At 41.5% G+C, this 20566-nt stretch overlaps 3 protein-coding genes across 3 annotated transcripts; all 3 read right to left on the bottom strand.

Annotated features, from left to right (window-relative positions):
• Nucleotides 1-1684: 1684 nt before the first annotated feature.
• On the bottom strand, nucleotides 1685-5009 carry LOC115041448 (ZP domain-containing protein-like). The gene is made up of 9 exons (XM_029498890.1): nucleotides 4916-5009; nucleotides 4411-4552; nucleotides 4153-4290; nucleotides 3851-3909; nucleotides 3472-3662; nucleotides 2980-3380; nucleotides 2738-2837; nucleotides 2329-2530; nucleotides 1685-2227 (listed from the first exon to the last, which is right to left on the bottom strand). Exons 1-9 carry the CDS (start codon nucleotides 4932-4934, stop codon nucleotides 2091-2093), a joined length of 1389 nt encoding a protein of 462 aa, XP_029354750.1. The 5' UTR covers nucleotides 4935-5009; the 3' UTR covers nucleotides 1685-2090.
• On the bottom strand, nucleotides 5000-6210 carry LOC115041207 (nuclear transcription factor Y subunit beta-like). The gene is made up of 5 exons (XM_029498536.1): nucleotides 6029-6210; nucleotides 5809-5949; nucleotides 5564-5702; nucleotides 5335-5477; nucleotides 5000-5276 (listed from the first exon to the last, which is right to left on the bottom strand). Exons 2-5 carry the CDS (start codon nucleotides 5889-5891, stop codon nucleotides 5000-5002), a joined length of 642 nt encoding a protein of 213 aa, XP_029354396.1. The 5' UTR covers nucleotides 5892-5949; nucleotides 6029-6210.
• Nucleotides 6211-11497: 5287 nt separating this feature from the next.
• Nucleotides 11498-14845, bottom strand: LOC115041426 (ZP domain-containing protein-like). The gene is made up of 9 exons (XM_029498857.1): nucleotides 14786-14845; nucleotides 14281-14422; nucleotides 14023-14160; nucleotides 13721-13779; nucleotides 13343-13533; nucleotides 12851-13251; nucleotides 12608-12707; nucleotides 12199-12400; nucleotides 11498-12097 (listed from the first exon to the last, which is right to left on the bottom strand). Exons 1-9 carry the CDS (start codon nucleotides 14802-14804, stop codon nucleotides 11961-11963), a joined length of 1389 nt encoding a protein of 462 aa, XP_029354717.1. The 5' UTR covers nucleotides 14805-14845; the 3' UTR covers nucleotides 11498-11960.
• Nucleotides 14846-20566: the final 5721 nt, after the last annotated feature.

Below are 20566 nucleotides of genomic sequence, written 5' to 3'. Positions count from 1 at the left end.
CAATGATCAGAAAAAAAGAACCATTTGCATTATATACATCTCTCTAGAATATTTCTATAGGCAGCTGTCTCTGGCTCTGTAAGGACGAGGAGTCAGGAGAAAATCCAGGTTTCTTGAAGAAACCCAGGTTAGGTTCCCAGCCAGTTACCATAGTAACCGAGTCAACTGGAAAACAGAAATCAAAATTTCCCCAGTCCAGGATTAAAAAACTTAGGTCCCTAAACCTGTTTTCAGAAATCTTTCTATGTTGTCACAAACACATTGAAAGTTACAATTTCATGGTGATGTTTTTCTTTGGCGTTTGGTGTTTTTCCCTCTTTTGTCTCTGCCTGTCAGTGTGCGTTTGTAGCTGGTTGGTCTCTGCAACGATACATCACCCGGTACTCATCTACTAAGCACTCCTGCCGTAAAATCCTGGTCAGTGTCTTTTGCTCTACATGTTGCCATGTTTTTTGTGGACTTATCTGCATCTCGCCCTGTGTGTCTCCTCAGCCTCTGGATCTCCAGGTCAGTTTGCCTCCTCCATCTGCAATTCCAGTCAGTCTCCTGCTGCCACCACCACTTGCCTTTTTCACTAAGTCCTGCTTTTGGTAATAAATACAATAAAACTGCTCTTGCCTTTGTCTGTGCATGTCAAGCTCAAAATCCCTAAAGGATAAAATGGTTTATCAGAAGCAGTGTACCATCTTGTGGGTAATGTGTGACGTGGTCAGCACGTAGCCATGTTGTGTTGTGTGCACGCTTGCAGAGAAGCGTGTTTCTGCCTCTCTCCGGTGAATGGTGTGATAAGTAACACATAGTCAGTGTGATGAAACTCCTAAAAGTACTGTGTTGTGATGTTGAAGGAAGAAAAGAGCTGAATAAAGCCGGTCCATGTGTTCAACTCCTCCGCCTCTCCTCTCCTGTGTGAGAAATTAGAGGTCTCCATATCTGGTCCTGGATGTTTCCTGATTCAAATGAGTGACTCCTGATCAGACTTCAGCAGAGCTCAATGATGAGCTGATCCTTTGAATCAGGTGTGTTGGAGCCAGAAACATCTAAAACCTGCAGGACAGTGGCCCTCCAGGACCGGAGATGGAGACCTCTGGACTGGACCGGATCCCTCCAGAGACTAGAGACTGGATCGGTTCTTTAGGGCCTCTTTAACTGAAGGTATGTTTGATAAACATGTCTGTAGCAGAATCACATCAGTGTATTGTATCATGACAATTAAGCTACTTTCCTTTCCTGTATTTTTTTTTTATACTTTTACTTGAGTAATTTCTTGAAGCAAATAATTTTGTACTTTTACTTTAGTAATATTTTGACGAAGCTACTTTTACTTGTATTGGAGTAATATTTGACAGGAAGTATCTGTACTTTTACTGAAGTTGTGTACTCTGTCCACCTCTGGACACCACGGTCAATGAAATAAAACCATTCAAATGACTTTGGATGAACTTGAAGGAAGCCTCCTGATGCCCATTCTAAAGAGACTTGAGGAGCTTGACATCCCCTTTGAAAACTCTTAAAGGCAGTCTTATGATAATGCTGTAAATATAAAATGGAGGAAGAAGGGAGTCCAAACCAGACTTCAGGAAATTATTCAAAGAGCTTTATTTTGTCATGCAGAGCCCACGCAGTGAATCTGGCAGTTTGCTGGCTGCTGAGTAGTTCTTTACATTTGCCTACATCTGACAGACAAACAGTTACTCTGAAAAGCACTGAGGTTCACTAATACATTATTAGAAATGGGACAAATACCTGCATTTCTTTGTGTTAGACGATCATTAGCAAAAAATATTTTTCATCCATTCTGCGTCCATTTTTATTGTTTCATGAAGCAAGAATATTATATTTAAGTTAAGTCTTCTGCTGCATACAAGTAAAAGCAATAATGAAGCTAATGAGAATCCCACACTGAACAATCATCAAGAAGCTGCACTACTAGTTGATTATATTATTTCATGAATAAACAGGATGTCAATATTAGTTAAATTAAATATACATGAGAAAGGACAAATGGAAAAAGAATCACAATAAGGATTTCTACTCTCAGCCTATGACTTGGGACCTAGCAATCGCTGAAAAGTGCAAATGCTGCTCAACCTTTAACTTTCAATGAGAGTTTGATATTTGGACTTCAGCATTTTAGATTTGTACAGCACCACTCCGCAGATCATTCCAACAGCTGCAAGAAGACATCCAGCGATGAATACCATGTTCAGGTTCAGGTTCAGGTTGGTCACTGGAGAAAACAGAAACAATTTCATTCAGTTTTGTTTAAAGTCTAATTGGTATTCAAGCAAAGTAGGTGTGCTGCTAAGAAAACTCTTCCTGTTCTCATACCCCTGGCCCCAAGCTCCTCTGCTGATCTTCTTAGGCGCAGGGGCCCCTGGGAAATGTAGTGGTTTCCACTCTGGATGACAGCCTCTCTCTTTCTGTGGTGGTGGTGGACGTAGTGAACGCTTGTGGAGTTGATGCATCCCTGTGCGGCCCGGGTGTGGGGGTTCTTTGCCTCACACATCATGACTGAACAGGTGATGAAAACCTAAACAAAGAAAGACATGCTGTCACTATAACAGCAGACATACTGTTGTGGAATAGTTCCACCTTTTCTTGCAAAATGCTTTTATTCTCTTTGACACAAATACCTCAACTCTCGTGTCTTTTATAATGTTTTCATTTCAGCTGTCCATCTTATCTTGGCTGATTTACAATTCAAAGCTAATTCCATGATCCAGCATTCCACGCTCACCTGATCGTGCTGTCCGATGAACTTGAAGGCCTCCATGCTGAACCTGAACTGTTTGTTGTGTTGGGGGTGGTAGATTTCGACAGTTGGGTCCACTGTACACCTAGTCAGAGCAGGAAGAGAAAGGATCATTAACCCTGAACTCTAAGGATATTTTTTGTCCAGCTGCATATCACTGAAATGCTTTTCCAGCTCTCTTTCCAAATATTGATTTGCTTTGTTGCCACTAGAGGAAGTTTTCATACCCATTTTCAATGATGGGGTAGGTTGATTGGTAGTTGGCGTTATCATATGGTGAAGCTCTGCAGGAGTCGATAAACAGCTCAGTGTTGTTGAGTGAAGAGGTGGCCTCAATCTGCATGTAGATCCTGCTCTTCAAGTAGAACTCCAGAGGGTATGCACTGGGATCTATCCTTTTTTGGTACTGGTTGTCAGGGTAGAACTCAAACTCGTAGGTGAATGTGCCATAACCTTTCTCCAACACCGTGACGTTCTTCCTGTGTGCCGTGAATCCCAGTGTCACATTTCCACGTTTTGGGTACTGGCAGCAGAACTGGATCTCTAGCTGGTGCTTCCTGGTGATCAGGTCTGTGCTTTTGTCCACCAGGGACAACTCATTTCTGAACAAGAGGTTGTCACCATCTTCCTGCAAAGTATTAAAGTTACGTAGTAAGTCTTCATGCAGCGAATAAAAACAAACAGTAACACCGAAAACACGACAAAACCGTCCTGGTTACCTCAATCTGTGTGCCACAAGCATTGAGGGGAATAACAGCAGTGATGTGGGAACTGTTGGAGTGCGTCTGCAGGCTGCAGGCGGTGTTGGAGGGATCATTGAGCCGCAGATGATCCTCAGTGATGCCATGCAATGATGCTCTATCAACATGTACTGTCATTGAAGTCTCATTGCAGATCACATCCAAATTCACTGGAATGAAAAGCAAAAGACATAGTTGTTCGGATATATTTATCAGTATTTTTACAAATCTGAACTTAGCATTATTAATTGTATGTATTCCATTTTATGGGTACATGTAAATGTTGCTATTTATCTTTTTTTTTTAGAGTCGTGGTTAGATAACCAACTGTTGACACCGATGTATTCCTAAGACTCACCATCCTTTGACTTGACATTCACCAGAACACACCTCATCTTTGACTGATAGATGTCAGCCCTGAAGAGCATTGGTGAGCACAGAGAGTTAAGGTGTTAATTGAAAATCCAGATGACTGAAGCCTTTCAATCCATTTTTTAAGAAAATAAACAGACCAATGTTACTCACTGTGGAGGAGGAGTTGTAGGGGAGTAGTAGTAGTGGTGATATGTGTAAACCCTACGAATAAGTCAAAATGTTAAATCGTGGCTTCTGACACACATTTTCACTGATTTGTCAAAGAAAATATGAACCCAGACTCACTGTGATTCTACAGCAAAGCAGATTGGGTGATAATCTCCCAGGTCATCTGGTTGAGGCGTCCACCTAATGACAAATTCGTCATTTGTGTTCCTGTGTGTGCTGGTATTCAGCGGTCCACTGATCATGATGTCACGCAATCTGTATGACAGAGAAAGAAACCAGATTCGTCTTTGTTCTGACTGTTGTTATCAAACTGGCTGATATGATGACAACATTTTGTTAATACAGACGCCACAGATCAGGTTGAGTCTCACTTACCTTCCGTAACGAACCTTCGCTTTGACTTTGATCTCCAGCTCTTTGTTGATCTCTGCGTACATGCGTTCTCCATTCAGAGGTGTGGGGCTGATGAACTTTGGCAGGTAGAGCCCCTCCTCACAAGAGGGAGCAGGAGGGTCCACTGGAGTTAAAAAGTTAGTGTGCAATACATAATCAATAGCTGTGAGTACACTGCATTGAAAAAGCCTCCCTACATCATAACCATAAATAATCCTTTTCAGATCTGTTAAAGACAAAATAACGTATGTTCTCTAAAGTGAAAATTCATGATGGAGAAGCAAATGAGGTTTTTGATCTAACTTTTGTATGGATTTGGGTTCTGGATCGGAATATTTTTAAAGGGATGGCTACAGCTAATGCAACATCACGTCAAGACGGTCCAACATGAACAAAAGATTTATTTTCGTAAACAATAACATGTAACAGATTGACTCTTCGAAAAATATTGTCGGACCTGTATGAGGGCAAATAAAATCTGACTTACCAAGGAAAGCAAACTGCATTGGCAGTTGGCTGAGAGGACCAGTGGGGGTATATGTTGTAGTTGGTGCAGTGGATGTTGTTGTAGTTAGTGTGGTTGTAGTTGGTGTGGTTGTTGTTGGTGTGGTTGTCGTTGGTGTGGTGGTTGTAGTTGTTGGTGTGGTTGTCGTTGGTGTGGTTGTAGTTGGTGTGGTTGTCGTTGGTGTGGTTGTCGTTGGTGTGGTTGTAGTTGGTGTGGTTGTCGTTGGTGTGGTTGTAGTTGGTGTGGTTGTCGTTGGTGTGGTTGTAGTTGGTGTGGTGGTTGTAGTTTGTGCGGTGGTTGTAGTTTGTGCGGTGGTTGTTGTTTGTGCGGTGGTTGTAGTTGGCTGTGGTGGTCCGTGGTATCTTAGCGCTGTGTTGCTGGCCTGTCTCTTACTTCTCCACTTAGGCAGTGGAGACTTGTAGGATACGGTCCCGTCTGAGTAGGTCAGAGTGATGTGCCTTTGTGGGAAATCCTCCACCACCAACTCAAATCCAAAGATTCTGGGGTCAGCACTGGCGTTGAGGTAGTGCAATTTGCAGGAGTCCTAAAAATGCAAAGATTTAGTTGTTCAGAGAGGCAAACATTCATCCATTAACATGTAAAGTCGTGGAAATTCATCCTGCAACTAACCTGATCCAAGTGGAAGCCTGAAGGCTGGTTGCATGAGCCGCACTCTGAAACTTTGCGTTTTCCATATCGGCATCGAACTTGGTCATCGTCGAGATCAGAAGACATCAGGTGGTACGTTCGTGGGCAGTTCTGAGGAACTCTACATTAGACACATGAATGAATGATGATCAATGATGTTCTCAAATGCCAGTTTCTGGTTTGCTTTGCTGAGGTTAGTACTTTCGTGGCAACTACAGGAGACGTACCGCAGGAGACGTAGAACTGAAATTTCTGGGGATTTGTTCGGCTTTCCGGTGTCAGATCTCGTTCCCAGATCCACTGAAGTCATTAGCTTCCAGCGGTTGTTATCCCCGTGGCGCGTCTTTTCCCAACAACAGCTATCTGCCCTGATATGTGTGGAAAGAACACCTTTAAAATACTGCAGGTATAGTTGTGTGAAATTCAACAAACTGAACAAAGACCCACCTCTCTTGAAAGGGCAAGTTGCTCCAGAGTTTTTTCGTCACAACTCTTTCATTCTGACACAATCCATCGTCGCTGGTGTCAACGGAACCATTCCTAATTTTGACGTCCACACCACAGTTCCTGCTTACACACTGATAATTGTGGAAGCTATTGCACCCATCAAAGTGGCCTTGATTGCGAATGACCACCTGTGGATGAAGATCAATACAGCAGTTGTGCGGTTAGAGATATTTCACTGCCCTGACTGTGTAATGCTTTCCAATTTAATTGCAAAATAGCTCATCTTTTCCAAGATAAGATTAGACGTAATATTAAAAGTAATTCTAGCAACAGCCGTACATCACTTGTGATTTGGAGGAAAAATCACGAAGAGCTCAATCTGAACTGAAGCATAAAAATAGAAGAAAAAAATAAACATTTAACCTTATTCTAGATTTCTTCTCAAAGCAAAGCATCAATACATTTGCATGTATTTGCATTCTTACTTCCATTTGTCCCCCAAGTGAACTCAAAAACATACCATTGATTATTTATTAGATTCTTGAGGATTTGCCTTGATAATCTCTTACAAAGTCAAAGTAATGACAATAATTCATTCAGATACATTCAGCGTAGGCTTTTTAGTTTACTCAAAGATGAGTGGAAAGATAAATAGACAACGAATATAAAAGTGTTTGGACTTAATAAGGATAATCAGGATAATACAAATCAGAAACAACAGCAATGAAGGTTATAGGTGATGAGATTGTGTATGATGACTCACCTTATGTGATCCATCAGGGTGTCTTCCTTTGTAGGCAAAAGTCACAGTTCCCCCATAGTGGTGAGATGCAGACACCAGTGGGACAAGCAGTGGGATCAGGAGCACCAGTGTGGATGCCATGATGCCTTCAAGTGAACTCTGTTTCCAGGTGTTCTGCCTCTCACATTCATCACCTATGTCTATATATACACCCCAGAGAAGCACTTAAGAAGCTACTCAGATTCCTGCCAAGCTTGATGATATGCACACTATGCTTTAAAACAATAGGCAAACTCCAAAAACGGGTTTGTAGCAAACAATAACATTTTGTACTGACAACGCCTCCACTCAATTGTTTTAACCACAGCTCAATAATGATAATAATGAACCCAGGTTTGTTTGGACTATTAAAGCTAATTAACAGCTGGCAGCACAGAGTGTGTTTTCATATGAAACTATTTGATATAAACCGGCATGGTTGCATTGAGACGTAGATAAATATAAGTTTCTGTAAATGTTTACATTTTTACTTTTTTAAGGAATAGATGTTTATCTGGATATAGGAGGAAAATGGTTCACTTAGCCTGAAAATCAGACGCATTCAAATCATCCAACAGCTGAAGATCAAGAAAGAAGAGGGGATATAAAAGGGAGAAGCAGAAAGCTTTTTTCTTTCTAAGTGGTAAATGACAGGTGGCTACAGGCTCACCTGTCAGCAGTTTATTATGACCTCACAGTTTGGTCGCAGTAATGATGACAGTAGTTCACGTGTCAAAACCCACATCAGGATGAAGGGCTCAAGGATGGTTTTCACTTCTGTCTCATCAAAGATGCTGTCTGGTTACTCTGAACCTCAACAAATCTGAATGTAAACTCTTAATCTACACATTGGCTGGGATTCAGAGCAGCTTTCATCCTCATCACATCATCCTTTTTACCTTTACCATGGAATTGAGTTCATGAAGTGAAAGTGATTATTTTCAGGTTGATACGTGGAGTTTTCGTTGCAGCAGATATCATCACCATGACTCAAAGGTTAAAAAAAAACTCAGTGAAGAACATTTTAATAGAGTCGATTAATAGAGCCATTAGGGATCAATCTTCTCTTCTATAATTGGATCTTTTCCTCATGGTGTCACACCCACAAAGACTTTAGAGGGAAATTTCAATTGAAAGCTGTTTATGGGCTTAAAGGCAGTAACCATGGCACTCCTGTCCTCCCAGTCTACTGAGCAGAAGCAGCTTCCACTTTCATCATTATAAGTCAGCAATATATGCTTCACGTTCTTTTTATTAAAATTAAAATATCTGGTCTGACTTACAAACAGGGGAAGACATGGAACAGAGATCCTCTAATGTTTGGAAAGATGTAAGTATGGATAACAGGCTCCCTGCTGAGTATTGCTTCCTGACCCACCTCCAATGGTGCCAGCTAGGAGCCACTATTCATCAATACTAGAACACCACTACAAATACACAACAGAGCTGTTAAAGTGCAACACATGGTACCACAGAAGCAGAATTTTCATCACGTTCATCAATCTTCAAATGATTTGTGAGCCCGGTTAGTTCAGCGGGATGTTTCCCTGTACCTGAAGTTCATTGCTAATCATTTCCTGGTCCTTTCTCTCCACTCTGGACTGACAGATTATTGTCACGCAGATATGCGGTTGACCAATACTCTTATCAGCTGCTGTGGTGTTGATGGATGGTGTTTAGTCGCCACCAGCCTACATGCCTCAAGGACTTCAGCTAGTTTCAGAATGTGCTGGGGTCTTGGGTTTGTGGCAATTCAGACCTGGGAGTTGTTGTTGGGGCAATACCACTGACACAGGTTGGTGGGCTTAGGGAGTATCATAGGGGACTTAATGAGGAAGGTTAGCCTGGCTTGAGGCTTTGGCCAGATGTCCCCCCAGCACTGAGTTTAACTCCAAGCAGCATATTCCTCGTTGTGTTGACTAACGTTCCATCGTTACATTGTTAGGAATTAGTTTTTTTACGAGGGGTGTGTTTTTTCATCAGAGTAAAATGTTATTTCTTGCCAAAATCAAATTTATATACTTTAAGAAACTGTTTCTATAATTATATCCAAATTGTTTTTGTTATTTGCTCAATATTGGGAAGTATTTGTAGATATCTTGAGAAATTCTGATGGTTAAAGCTATTTTGGTTCTGGACTTTTTTGTAAACTTGTAACTATTTGCGACTAGGTTGAAGTTCCACAGTATAGCTTAGCTTTCATCTTCTCGATCACATTGAGCAAATGTGTTTTAACGTGATGTGTTCACATAACTGTTTAATTAGATATAATCACCTTTGTCTTTAAGAATTACAACATTTGAGGAAATAAATTTAAATGTTGTACATTTTTTCTCAGCCATTGATGCTCAAACATGAAGTGTTGCCAAGTCCAATGAGAGTGCTAATTATTTTCTCTGTTCAGTTTCTTCTTCCTTTCTTGTTTTGTGGCATACTTGCCTCTTGTCTCGATACAGGTGCTGTCATGTTACTTGCTGCTGTGTCGTGAAAGGCCCCGCCCCAATGTGACTCACTGGTGTTCCACTGTATCTCTTCCCTGTTGTGTATTTTTTCAGGGGGCTACATGTGACAATAAGAGAGCTTTCCAGTTTGAAATGAGGTTGAAATGAGGTTAGCAAATTTAAGGTGAGGACAGGATCCCTAACTAAAGAACATTCAATGATGAGAAAAAAAGAACCATTTGCATTATATACATCTCTCTAGAATATTTCTATAGGCAGCTGTCTCTGGCTCTGTAAGGACGAGGAGTCAGGAGAAAATCCAGGTTTCTTGAAGAAACCCAGGTTAGGTTCCCAGCCAGTTACCATAGTAACCGAGTCAACTGGAAAACAGAAATCAAAATTTCCCCAGTCCAGGATTAAAAAACTTAGGTCCCTAAACCTGTTTTCAGAAATCTTTCTATGTTGTCACAAACACATTGAAAGTTACAATTTCATGGTGATGTTTTTCTTTGGCGTTTGGTGTTTTTCCCTCTTTTGTCTCTGCCTGTCAGTGTGCGTTTGTAGCTGGTTGGTCTCTGCAACGATACATCACCCGGTACTCATCTACTAAGCACTCCTGCCGTAAAATCCTGGTCAGTGTCTTTTGCTCTACATGTTGCCATGTTTTTTGTGGACTTATCTGCATCTCGCCCTGTGTGTCTCCTCAGCCTCTGGATCTCCAGGTCAGTTTGCCTCCTCCATCTGCAATTCCAGTCAGTCTCCTGCTGCCACCACCACTTGCCTTTTTCACTAAGTCCTGCTTTTGGTAATAAATACAATAAAACTGCTCTTGCCTTTGTCTGTGCATGTCAAGCTCAAAATCCCTAAAGGATAAAATGGTTTATCAGAAGCAGTGTACCATCTTGTGGGTAATGTGTGACGTGGTCAGCACGTAGCCATGTTGTGTTGTGTGCACGCTTGCAGAGAAGCGTGTTTCTGCCTCTCTCCGGTGAATGGTGTGATAAGTAACACATAGTCAGTGTGATGAAACTCCTAAAAGTACTGTGTTGTGATGTTGAAGGAAGAAAAGAGCTGAATAAAGCCGGTCCATGTGTTCAACTCCTCCGCCTCTCCTCTCCTGTGTGCGAAATTAGAGGTCTCCATATCTGGTCCTGGATGTTTCCTGATTCAAATGAGTGACTCCTGATCAGACTTCAGCAGAGCTCAATGATGAGCTGATCCTTTGAATCAGGTGTGTTGGAGCCAGAAACATCTAAAACCTGCAGGACAGTGGCCCTCCAGGACCGGAGCTGGAGACCTCTGGACTGGACCGGATCCCTCCAGAGACTAGATCGGTTCTTTAGGGCCTCTTTAACTGAAGGTATGTTTGATAAACATGTCTGTAGCAGAATCACATCAGTGTATTGTATCATGACAATTAAGCTACTTTCTGTCAGGACTGGGGGGGCAGAACGCAGTGAGCGTGTTGCGGGTAGAACCCAGATGCAGGAGCCGGAAACCAGGTAGGTGGAAAAAAGGACTTTACTGAAGGAGCAAAAAAAATCTACAGGGCATGGGCAAGACAACTAGGCAGGGCATGGACAAGGCCACAACACGGAGACAGCGACAATGGCAATGACAGCGACAATGATCCAACAAGGACAAGACTGAAAACAGGACTTAAATACACAGTGGTAAACAAGACACAGGTGATCCACATCAGGGGAGGGAAGACAATCAACATGGGACACAACCAGGAAGTAACATAACCGGGAACACGAAGGGACCAGGACTACAAAATAAAACAGAAAGTGACATGGACAGAACACCAACCCCAGCTTTAACCCAAAACCTGACACTTTCCTTTCCTGTATTTTTTTTTTATACTTTTACTTGAGTAATTTCTTGAAGCAAATAATTTTGTACTTTTACTTTAGTAATATTTTGACGAAGCTGCTTTTACTTGTATTGGAGTAATATTTGACAGGAAGTATCTGTACTTTTACTGAAGTTGTGTACTCTGTCCACCTCTGGACACCACGGTCAATGAAATAAAACCATTCAAATGACTTTGGATGAACTTGAAGGAAGCCTCCTGACGCCCATTCTAAAGAGACTTGAGGAGCTTGACATCCCCTTTGAAAACTCTTAAAGGCAGTCTTATGATAATGCTGTAAATATGAAATGGAGGAAGAAGTTAGTCCAAGCCAGACTTCAGGAAATTATTCAAAGAGCTTTATTTTGTCATGCAGAGCCCACACAGTGAATCTGGCAGTTTGCTGGCTGCTGAGTAGTTCTTTACATTTGCCTACATCTGACAGACAAACAGTTACTCTGAAAAGCACTGAGGTTCACTAATACATTATTAGAAATGGGACAAATACCTGCATTTCTTTGTGTTAGACGATCATTAGCAAAAATTATTTTTCATCCATTCTGCGTCCATTTTTATTGTTTCATGAAGCAAGAATATTATATTTAAGTTAAGTCTTCTGCTGCATACAAGTAAAAGCAATAATGAAGCTAATGAGAATCCCACACTGAACAATCATCAAGAAGCTGCACTACTAGTTGATTATATTATTTCATGAATAAACAGGATGTCAATATTAGTTAAATTAAATATACATGAGAAAGGACAAATGGAAAAAGAATCACAATAAGGATTTCTACTCTCAGCCTATGACTTGGGACCTAGCAATCGCTGAAAAGTGCAAATGCTGCTCAACCTTTAACTTTCAATGAGAGTTTGATATTTGGACTTCAGCATTTTAGATTTGTACAGCACCACTCCGCAGATCATTCCAACAGCTGCAAGAAGACATCCAGCGATGAATACCATGTTCAGGTTCAGGTTCAGGTTGGTCACTGGAGAAAACAGAAACAATTTCATTCAGTTTTGTTTAAAGTCTAATTGGGATTCAAGCAAAGTAGGTGTGCTGCTAAGAAAACTCTTCCTGTTGTCATACCCCTGGCCCCAAGCTCCTCTGCTGATCTTCTTAGGCGCAGGGGCCCCTGGGAAATGTAGTGGTTTCCACTCTGGATGACAGCCTCTCTCTTTCTGTGGTGGTGGTGGACGTAGTGAACGCTTGTGGAGTTGATGCATCCCTGTGCGGCCCGGGTGTGGGGGTTCTTTGCCTCACACATCATGACTGAACAGGTGATGAAAACCTAAACAAAGAAAGACATGCTGTCACTATAACAGCAGACATACTGTTGTGGAATAGTTCCACCTTTTCTGGCAAAATGCTTTTATTCTCTTTGACACAAATACCTCAACTCTCGTGTCTTTTATAATGTTTTCATTTCAGCTGTCCATCTTATCTTGGCTGATTTACAATTCAAAGCTAATTCCATGATCCAGCATTCCACGCTCACCTGATCGTGCTGTCCGATGAACTTGAAGGCCTCCATGCTGAACCTGAACTGTTTGTTGTGTTGGGGGTGGTAGATTTCGACAGTTGGGTCCACTGTACACCTAGTCAGAGCAGGAAGAGAAAGGATCATTAACCCTGAACTCTAAGGATATTTTTTTGTCCAGCTGCATATCACTGAAATGCTTTTCCAGCTCTCTTTCCAAATATTGATTTGCTTTGTTGCCACTAGAGGAAGTTTTCATACCCATTTTCAATGATGGGGTAGGTTGATTGGTAGTTGGCGTTATCATATGGTGAAGCTCTGCAGGAGTCGATAAACAGCTCAGTGTTGTTGAGTGAAGAGGTGGCCTCAATCTGCATGTAGATCCTGCTCTTCAAGTAGAACTCCAGAGGGTATGAACTGGGATCTATCCTTTTTTGGTACTGGTTGTCAGGGTAGAACTCAAACTCGTAGGTGAATGTGCCATAACCTTTCTCCAACACCGTGACGTTCTTCCTGTGTGCCGTGAATCCCAGTGTCACATTTCCACGTTTTGGGTACTGGCAGCAGAACTGGACCTCTAGCTGGTGCTTCCTGGTGATCAGGTCTGTGCTTTTGTCCACCAGGGACAACTCATTTCTGAACAAGAGGTTGTCACCATCTTCCTGCAAAGTATAAAAGTTACGTAGTAAGTCTTCATGCAGCGAATAAAAACAAACAGTAACGCCAAAAACACGACAAAACCGTCCTGGTTACCTCAATCTGTGTGCCACAAGCATTGAGGGGAATAACAGCAGTGATGTGGGAACTGTTGGAGTGCGTCTGCAGGCTGCAGGCGGTGTTGGAGGGATCATTGAGCCGCAGATGATCCTCAGTGATGCCATGCAATGATGCTCTATCAACATGTACTGTCATTGAAGTCTCATTGCAGATCACATCCAAATTCACTGGAATGAAAAGCAAAAGACATAGTTGTTCGGATATATTTATCAGTATTTTTACAAATCTGAACTTAGCATTATTAATTGTATGTATTCCATTTTATGGGTACATGTAAATGTTGCTATTTATCTTTTTTTTTAGAGTCGTGGTTAGATAACCAACTGTTGACACCGATGTATTCCTAAGACTCACCATCCTTTGACTTGACATTCACCAGAACACACCTCATCTTTGACTGATAGATGTCAGCCCTGAAGAGCATTGGTGAGCACAGAGAGTTAAGGTGTTAACTGAAAATCCAGATGACTGAAGCCTTTCAATCCATTTTTTAAGAAAATAAACAGACCAATGTTACTCACTGTGGAGGAGGAGTTGTAGGGGAGTAGTAGTAGTGGTGATATGTGTAAACCCTACGAATAAGTCAAAATGTTAAATCGTGGCTTCTGACACACATTTTCACTGATTTGTCAAAGAAAATATGAACCCAGACTCACTGTGATTCTACAGCAAAGCAGATTGGGTGATAATCTCCCAGGTCATCTGGTTGAGGCGTCCACCTAATGACAAATTCGTCATTTGTGTTCCTGTGTGTGCTGGTATTCAGCGGTCCACTGATCATGATGTCACGCAATCTGTATGACGGAGAAAGAAACCAGATACGTCTTTGTTCTGACTGTTGTTATCAAACTGGATGATATGATGACAACATTTTGTTAATACAGACGCCACAGATCAGGTTGAGTCTCACTTACCTTCCGTAACGAACCTTCGCTTTGACTTTGATCTCCAGCTCTTTGTTGATCTCTGCGTACATGCGTTCTCCATTCAGAGGTGTGGGGCTGATGAACTTTGGCAGGTAGAGCCCCTCCTCACAAGAGGGAGCAGGAGGGTCCACTGGAGTTAAAAAGTTAGTGTGCAATACATAATCAATAGCTGTGAGTACACTGCATTGAAAAAGCCTCCCTACATCATAACCCTAAATAATCCTTTTCAGATCTGTTAAAGACAAAATAACGTATGTTCTCTAAAGTGAAAATTCATGATGGAGAAGCAAATGAGGTTTTTGATCTAACTTTTGTATGGATTTGGGTTCTGGATCGGAATATTTTTAAAGGGATGGCTACAGCTAATGCAACATCACGTCAAGACGGTCCAACATGAGCAAAAGATTTATTTTCGTAAACAATAACATGTAACTGATTGACTCTTCGAAAAATATTGTTGGACCTGTATGAGGGCAAATAAAATCTGACTTACCAAGGAAAGCAAACTGCATTGGCAGTTGGCTGAGAGGACCAGTGGGGGTATATGTTGTAGTTGGTGCGGTGGATGTTTTTGTAGTTGGTGCGGTGGATGTTGTTGTAGTTGGTGTGGTTGTCGTTGGTGTGGTGGTTGTAGTTGTTGGTGTGGTTGTCGTTGGTGTGGTGGTTGTCGTTGGTGTGGTTGTCGTTAGTGTGGTTGTAGTTGGTGTGGTGGTTGTAGTTTGTGCGGTGGTTGTAGTTGGTGTGGTGGTTGTAGTTTGTGCGGTGGTTGTAGTTGGCTGTGGTGGTCCGTGGTATCTTAGCGCTGTGTTGCTGGCCTGTCTCTTTCTTCTCCACTTAGGCAGTGGAGACTTGTAGGATACGGTCCCGTCTGAGTAGGTCAGAGTGATGTGCCTTTGTGGGAAATCCTCCACCACCAACTCAAATCCAAAGATTCTGGGGTCAGCACTGGCGTTGAGGTAGTGCAATTTGCAGGAGTCCTAAAAATGCAAAGATTTAGTTGTTCAGAGAGGCAAACATTCATCCATTAACATGTAAAGTCGTGGAAATTCATCCTGCAACTAACCTGATCCAAGTGGAAGCCTGAAGGCTGGTTGCATGAGCCGCACTCTGAAACTTTGGGTTTTCCATATCGGCATCGAACTTGGTCATCGTCGAGATCAGAAGACATCAGGTGGTACGTTCGTGGGCAGTTCTGAGGAACTCTACATTAGACACATGAATGAATGATGATCAATGATGTTCTCAAATGCCAGTTTCTGGTTTGCTTTGCTGAGGTTAGTACTTTCGTGGCAACTACAGGAGACGTACCGCAGGAGACGTAGAACTGAAATTTCTGGGGATTTGTTCGGCTTTCCGGTGTCAGATCTCGTTCCCAGATCCACTGAAGTCATTAGCTTCCAGCGGTTGTTATCGCCGTGGCGCGTCTTTTCCCAACAACAGCTATCTGCCCTGATATGTGTGGAAAGAACACCTTTAAAATACTGCAGGTATAGTTGTGTGAAATTCAACAAACTGAACAAAGACCCACCTCTCTTGAAAGGGCAAGTTGCTCCGGAGTTTTTTCGTCACAACTCTTTCATTCTGACACAATCCATCGTCGCTGGTGTCAACGGAACCATTCCTAATTTTGACGTCCACACCACAGTTCCTGCTTACACACTGATAATTGTGGAAGCTATTGCACCCATCAAAGTGGCCTTGATTGCGAATGACCACCTGTGGATGAAGATCAATACAGCAGTTGTGCGGTTAGAGATATTTCACTGCCCTGACTGTGTAATGCTTTCCAATTTAATTGCAAAATAGCTCATCTTTTCCAAGATAAGATTAGACGTAATATTAAAAGTAATTCTAGCAACAGCCGTACATCACTTGTGATTTGGAGGAAAAATCACGAAGAGCTCAATCTGAACTGAAGCATAAAAATAGAAGAAAAAAATAAACATTTAACCTTATTCTAGATTTCTTCTCAAAGCAAAGCATCAATACATTTGCATGTATTTGCATTCTTACTTCCATTTGTCCCCCAAGTGAACTCAAAAACATACCATTGATTATTTATTAGATTCTTGAGGATTTGCCTTGATAATCTCTTACAAAGTCAAAGTAATGACAATAATTCATTCAGATACATTCAGCGTAAGCTTTTCAGTTTAGTCAAAGATGAGTGGAAAGATAAATAGACAACGAATATAAAAGTGTTTGGACTTAATAAGGATAATCAGGATAATACAAATCAGAAACAACAGCAATGAAGGTTATAGGTGATGAGATTGTGTATGATGACTCACCTTATGTGATCCATCAGGGTGTCTTCCTTTGTAGGCAAAAGTCACAGTTCCCCCATAGTGGTGAGATGCAGACACCAGTGGGACAAGCAGTGGGATCAGGAGCACCAGTGTGGATGCCATGATGCCTTCAAGTGAACTCTGTTTCCAGGTGTTCTGCCTCTCACATTCATCACTTACGTCTATATATACACCCCAGAGAAGCACTTAAGAAGCTACTCAGATTCCTGCCAAGCTTGATGATATGCACACTATGCTTTAAAACAATAGGCAAACTCCAAAAACGGGTTTGTAGCAAACAATAACATTTTGTACTGACAACGCCTCCACTCAATTGTTTTAACCACAGCTCAATAATGATAATAATGAACCCAGGTTTGTTTGGACTATTAAAGCTAATTAACAGCTGGCAGCACAGAGTGTGTTTTCATATGAAACTATTTGATATAAACCGGCATGGTTGCATTGAGACGTAGATAAATATAAGTTTCTGTAAATGTTTACATTTTTACTTTTTTTAAGGAATAGATGTTTATCTGGATATAGGAGGAAAATGGTTCACTTAGGCTGAAAATCAGACGCATTCAAATCATCCAACAGCTGAAGATCAAGAAAGAAGAGGGGATATAAAAGGGAGAAGCAGAAAGCTTTTTTCTTTCTAAGTGGTAAATGACAGGCAGCTACAGGCTCACCTGTCAGCAGTTTATTATGACCTCACAGTTTGGTCGCAGTAATGATGACAGTAGTTCACGTGTCAAAACCCACATCAGGATGAAGGGCTCAAGGATGGTTTTCACTTCTGTCTCATCAAAGATGCTGTCTGGTTACTCTGAACCTCAACAAATCTGAATGTAAACTCTTAATCTACACATTGGCTGGGATTCAGAGCAGCTTTCATCCTCATCACATCATCCTTTTTACCTTTACCATGGAATTGAGTTCATGAAGTGAAAGTGATTATTTTCAGGTTGATACGTGGAGTTTTCGTTGCAGCAGATATCATCACCATGACTCAAAGGTTAAAAAAAAACTCAGTGAAGAACATTTTAATAGAGTCGATTAATAAAGCCATTAGGTATCAATCTTCTCTTCTATAATTGGATCTTTTCCTCATGGTGTCACAGGGTTAGGGTTTCAAATTTCAATTGAAAGCTGTTTATGGGCTTAAAGGCAGTAACCATGGCACTCCTGTCCTCCCAGTCTACTGAGCAGAAGCAGCTTCCACTTTCATCATTATAAGTCAGCAATATATGCTTCACGTTCTTATGAAATTAAAATATCTGGTCTGACTTACAAACAGGGGAAGACATGGAACAGAGATCCTCTAATGTTTGGAAAGATGTAAGTATGGATAACAGGCTCCCTGCTGAGTATTGCTTCCTGACCCACCTCCAATGGTGCCAGCTAGGAGCCACTATTCATCAATACTAGAACACCACTACAAATACACAACAGAGCTGTTAAAGTGCAACACATGGTACCACAGAAGCAGAATTTTCATCACGTTCATCAATCTTCAAATGATTTGTGAGCCCGGTTAGTTCAGCGGGATGTTTCCCTGTACCTGAAGTTCATTGCTAATCATTTCCTGGTCCTTTCTCTCCACTCTGGACTGACAGATTATTGTCACGCAGATATGCGGTTGACCAATACTCTTATCAGCTGCTGTGGTGTTGATGGATGGTGTTTAGTCGCCACCAGCCTACATGCCTCAAGGACTTCAGCTAGTTTCAGAATGTGCTGGGGTCTTGGGTTTGTGGCAATTCAGACCTGGGAGTTTTTGTTGGGGCAATACCACTGACACAGGTTGGTGGGCTTAGGGAGTATCATAGGGGACTTAATGAGGAAGGTTAGCCTGGCTTGAGGCTTTGGCCAGATGTCCCCCCAGCACTGAGTTTAACTCCAAGCAGCATATTCCTCGTTGTGTTGACTAACGTTCCATCGTTACATTGTTAGGAATTTGTTTTTTTACGAGGGGTGTGTTTTTTCATCAGAGTAAAATGTTATTTCTTGCCAAAATCAAATTTATATACTTTAAGAAACTGTTTTTATAATTATATCCAAATTGTTTTTGTTATTTGCTCAATATTGGGACTTATTTGTAGATATCTTGAGAAATTCTGACGGTTAAAGCTATTTTGGTTCTGGACTTTTTTGTAAACTTGTAACTATTTGCGACTAGGTTGAAGTTCCACAGTATAGCTTAGCTTTCATCTTCTCGATCACATTGAGCAAATGTGTTTTAACGTGATGTGTTCACATAACTGTTTAATTAGATATAATCACCTTTGTCTTTAAGAATTACAACATTTGAGGAAATAAATTTAAATGTTGTACATTTTTTCTCAGCCATTGATGCTCAAACATGAAGTGTTGCCAAGTCCAATGAGAGTGCGAATTATTTTCTCTGTTCAGTTTCTTCTTCCTTTCTTGTTTTGTGGCATACTTGCCTCTTGTCTCGATACAGGTGCTGTCATGTTACTTGCTGCTGTGTCGTGAAAGGCCCCGCCCCAATGTGACTCACTGGTGTTCCACTGTATCTCTTCCCTGTTGTGTATTTTTTCAGGGGGCTACATGTGACAATAAGAGAGCTTTCCAGTTTGAAATGAGGTTGAAATGAGGTTAGCAAATTTAAGGTGAGGACAGGATCCCTAACTAAAGGACATTCAATGATGAGAAAAAAAGAACCATTTGCATTATATACATCTCTCTAGAATATTTCTATAGGCAGCTGTCTCTGGCTCTGTAAGGACGAGGAGTCAGGAGAAAATCCAGGTTTCTTGAAGAAACCCAGGTTAGGTTCCCAGCCAGTTACCATAGTAACTGAGTCAACTGGAAAACAGAAATCAAAATTTCCCCAGTCCAGGATTAAAAAACTTAGGTCCCTAAACCTGTTTTCAGAAATCTTTCTATGTTGTCACAAACACATTGAAAGTTACAATTTCATGGTGATGTTTTTCTTTGGCGTTTGGTGTTTTTCCCTCTTTTGTCTCTGCCTGTCAGTGTGCGTTTGTAGCTGGTTGGTCTCTGCAACGATACATCACCCGGTACTCATCTACTAAGCACTCCTGCCGTAAAATCCTGGTCAGTGTCTTTTGCTCTACATGTTGCCATGTTTTTTGTGGACTTATCTGCATCTCGCCCTGTGTGTCTCCTCAGCCTCTGGATCTCCAGGTCAGTTTGCCTCCTCCATCTGCAATTCCAGTCAGTCTCCTGCTGCCACCACCACTTGCCTTTTTCACTAAGTCCTGCTTTTGGTAATAAATACAATAAAACTGCTCTTGCCTTTGTCTCTGCATGTCAAGCTCAAAATCCCTAAAGGATAAAATGGTTTATCAGAAGCAGTGTACCATCCTGTGGGTAATGTGTGACGTGGTCAGCACGTAGCCATGTTGTGTTGTGTGCACACTTGCAGAGAAGCGTGTTTCTGCCTCTCTCCGGTGAATGGTGTGATAAGTAACACATAGTCAGTGTGATGAAACTCCTAAAAGTACTGTGTTGTGATGTTGAAGGAAGAAAAGAGCTGAATAAAGCCGGTCCATGTGTTAAACTCCTCCGCCTCTCCTCTCCTGTGTGCCAAATTAGAGGTCTCCATATCTGGTCCTGGATGTTTCCTGATTCAAATGAGTGACTCCTGATCAGACTTCAGCAGAGCTCAATGATGAGCTGATCCTTTGAATCAGGTGTGTTGGAGCCAGAAACATCTAAAACCTGCAGGACAGTGGCCCTCCAGGACCGGAGCTGGAGACCTCTGGACTGGACCGGATCCCTCCAGAGACTAGAGACTGGATCGGTTCTTTAGGGCCTCTTTAACTGAAGGTATGTTTGATAAACATGTCTGTAGCAGAATCACATCAGTGTATTGTATCATGACAATTAAGCTACTTTCCTTTCCTGTATTTTTTTTTTATACTTTTACTTGAGTAATTTCTTGAAGCAAATAATTTTGTACTTTTACTTTAGTAATATTTTGACGAAGCTGCTTT

This window comes from Echeneis naucrates, chromosome 3, assembly GCF_900963305.1.
Source record: "Echeneis naucrates chromosome 3, fEcheNa1.1, whole genome shotgun sequence".
Lineage (NCBI taxonomy): Eukaryota > Metazoa > Chordata > Actinopteri > Carangiformes > Echeneidae > Echeneis > Echeneis naucrates.
Note: the sequence above shows the minus strand (reverse complement) of the source record. Positions and strands in the feature narration are given on the sequence as shown.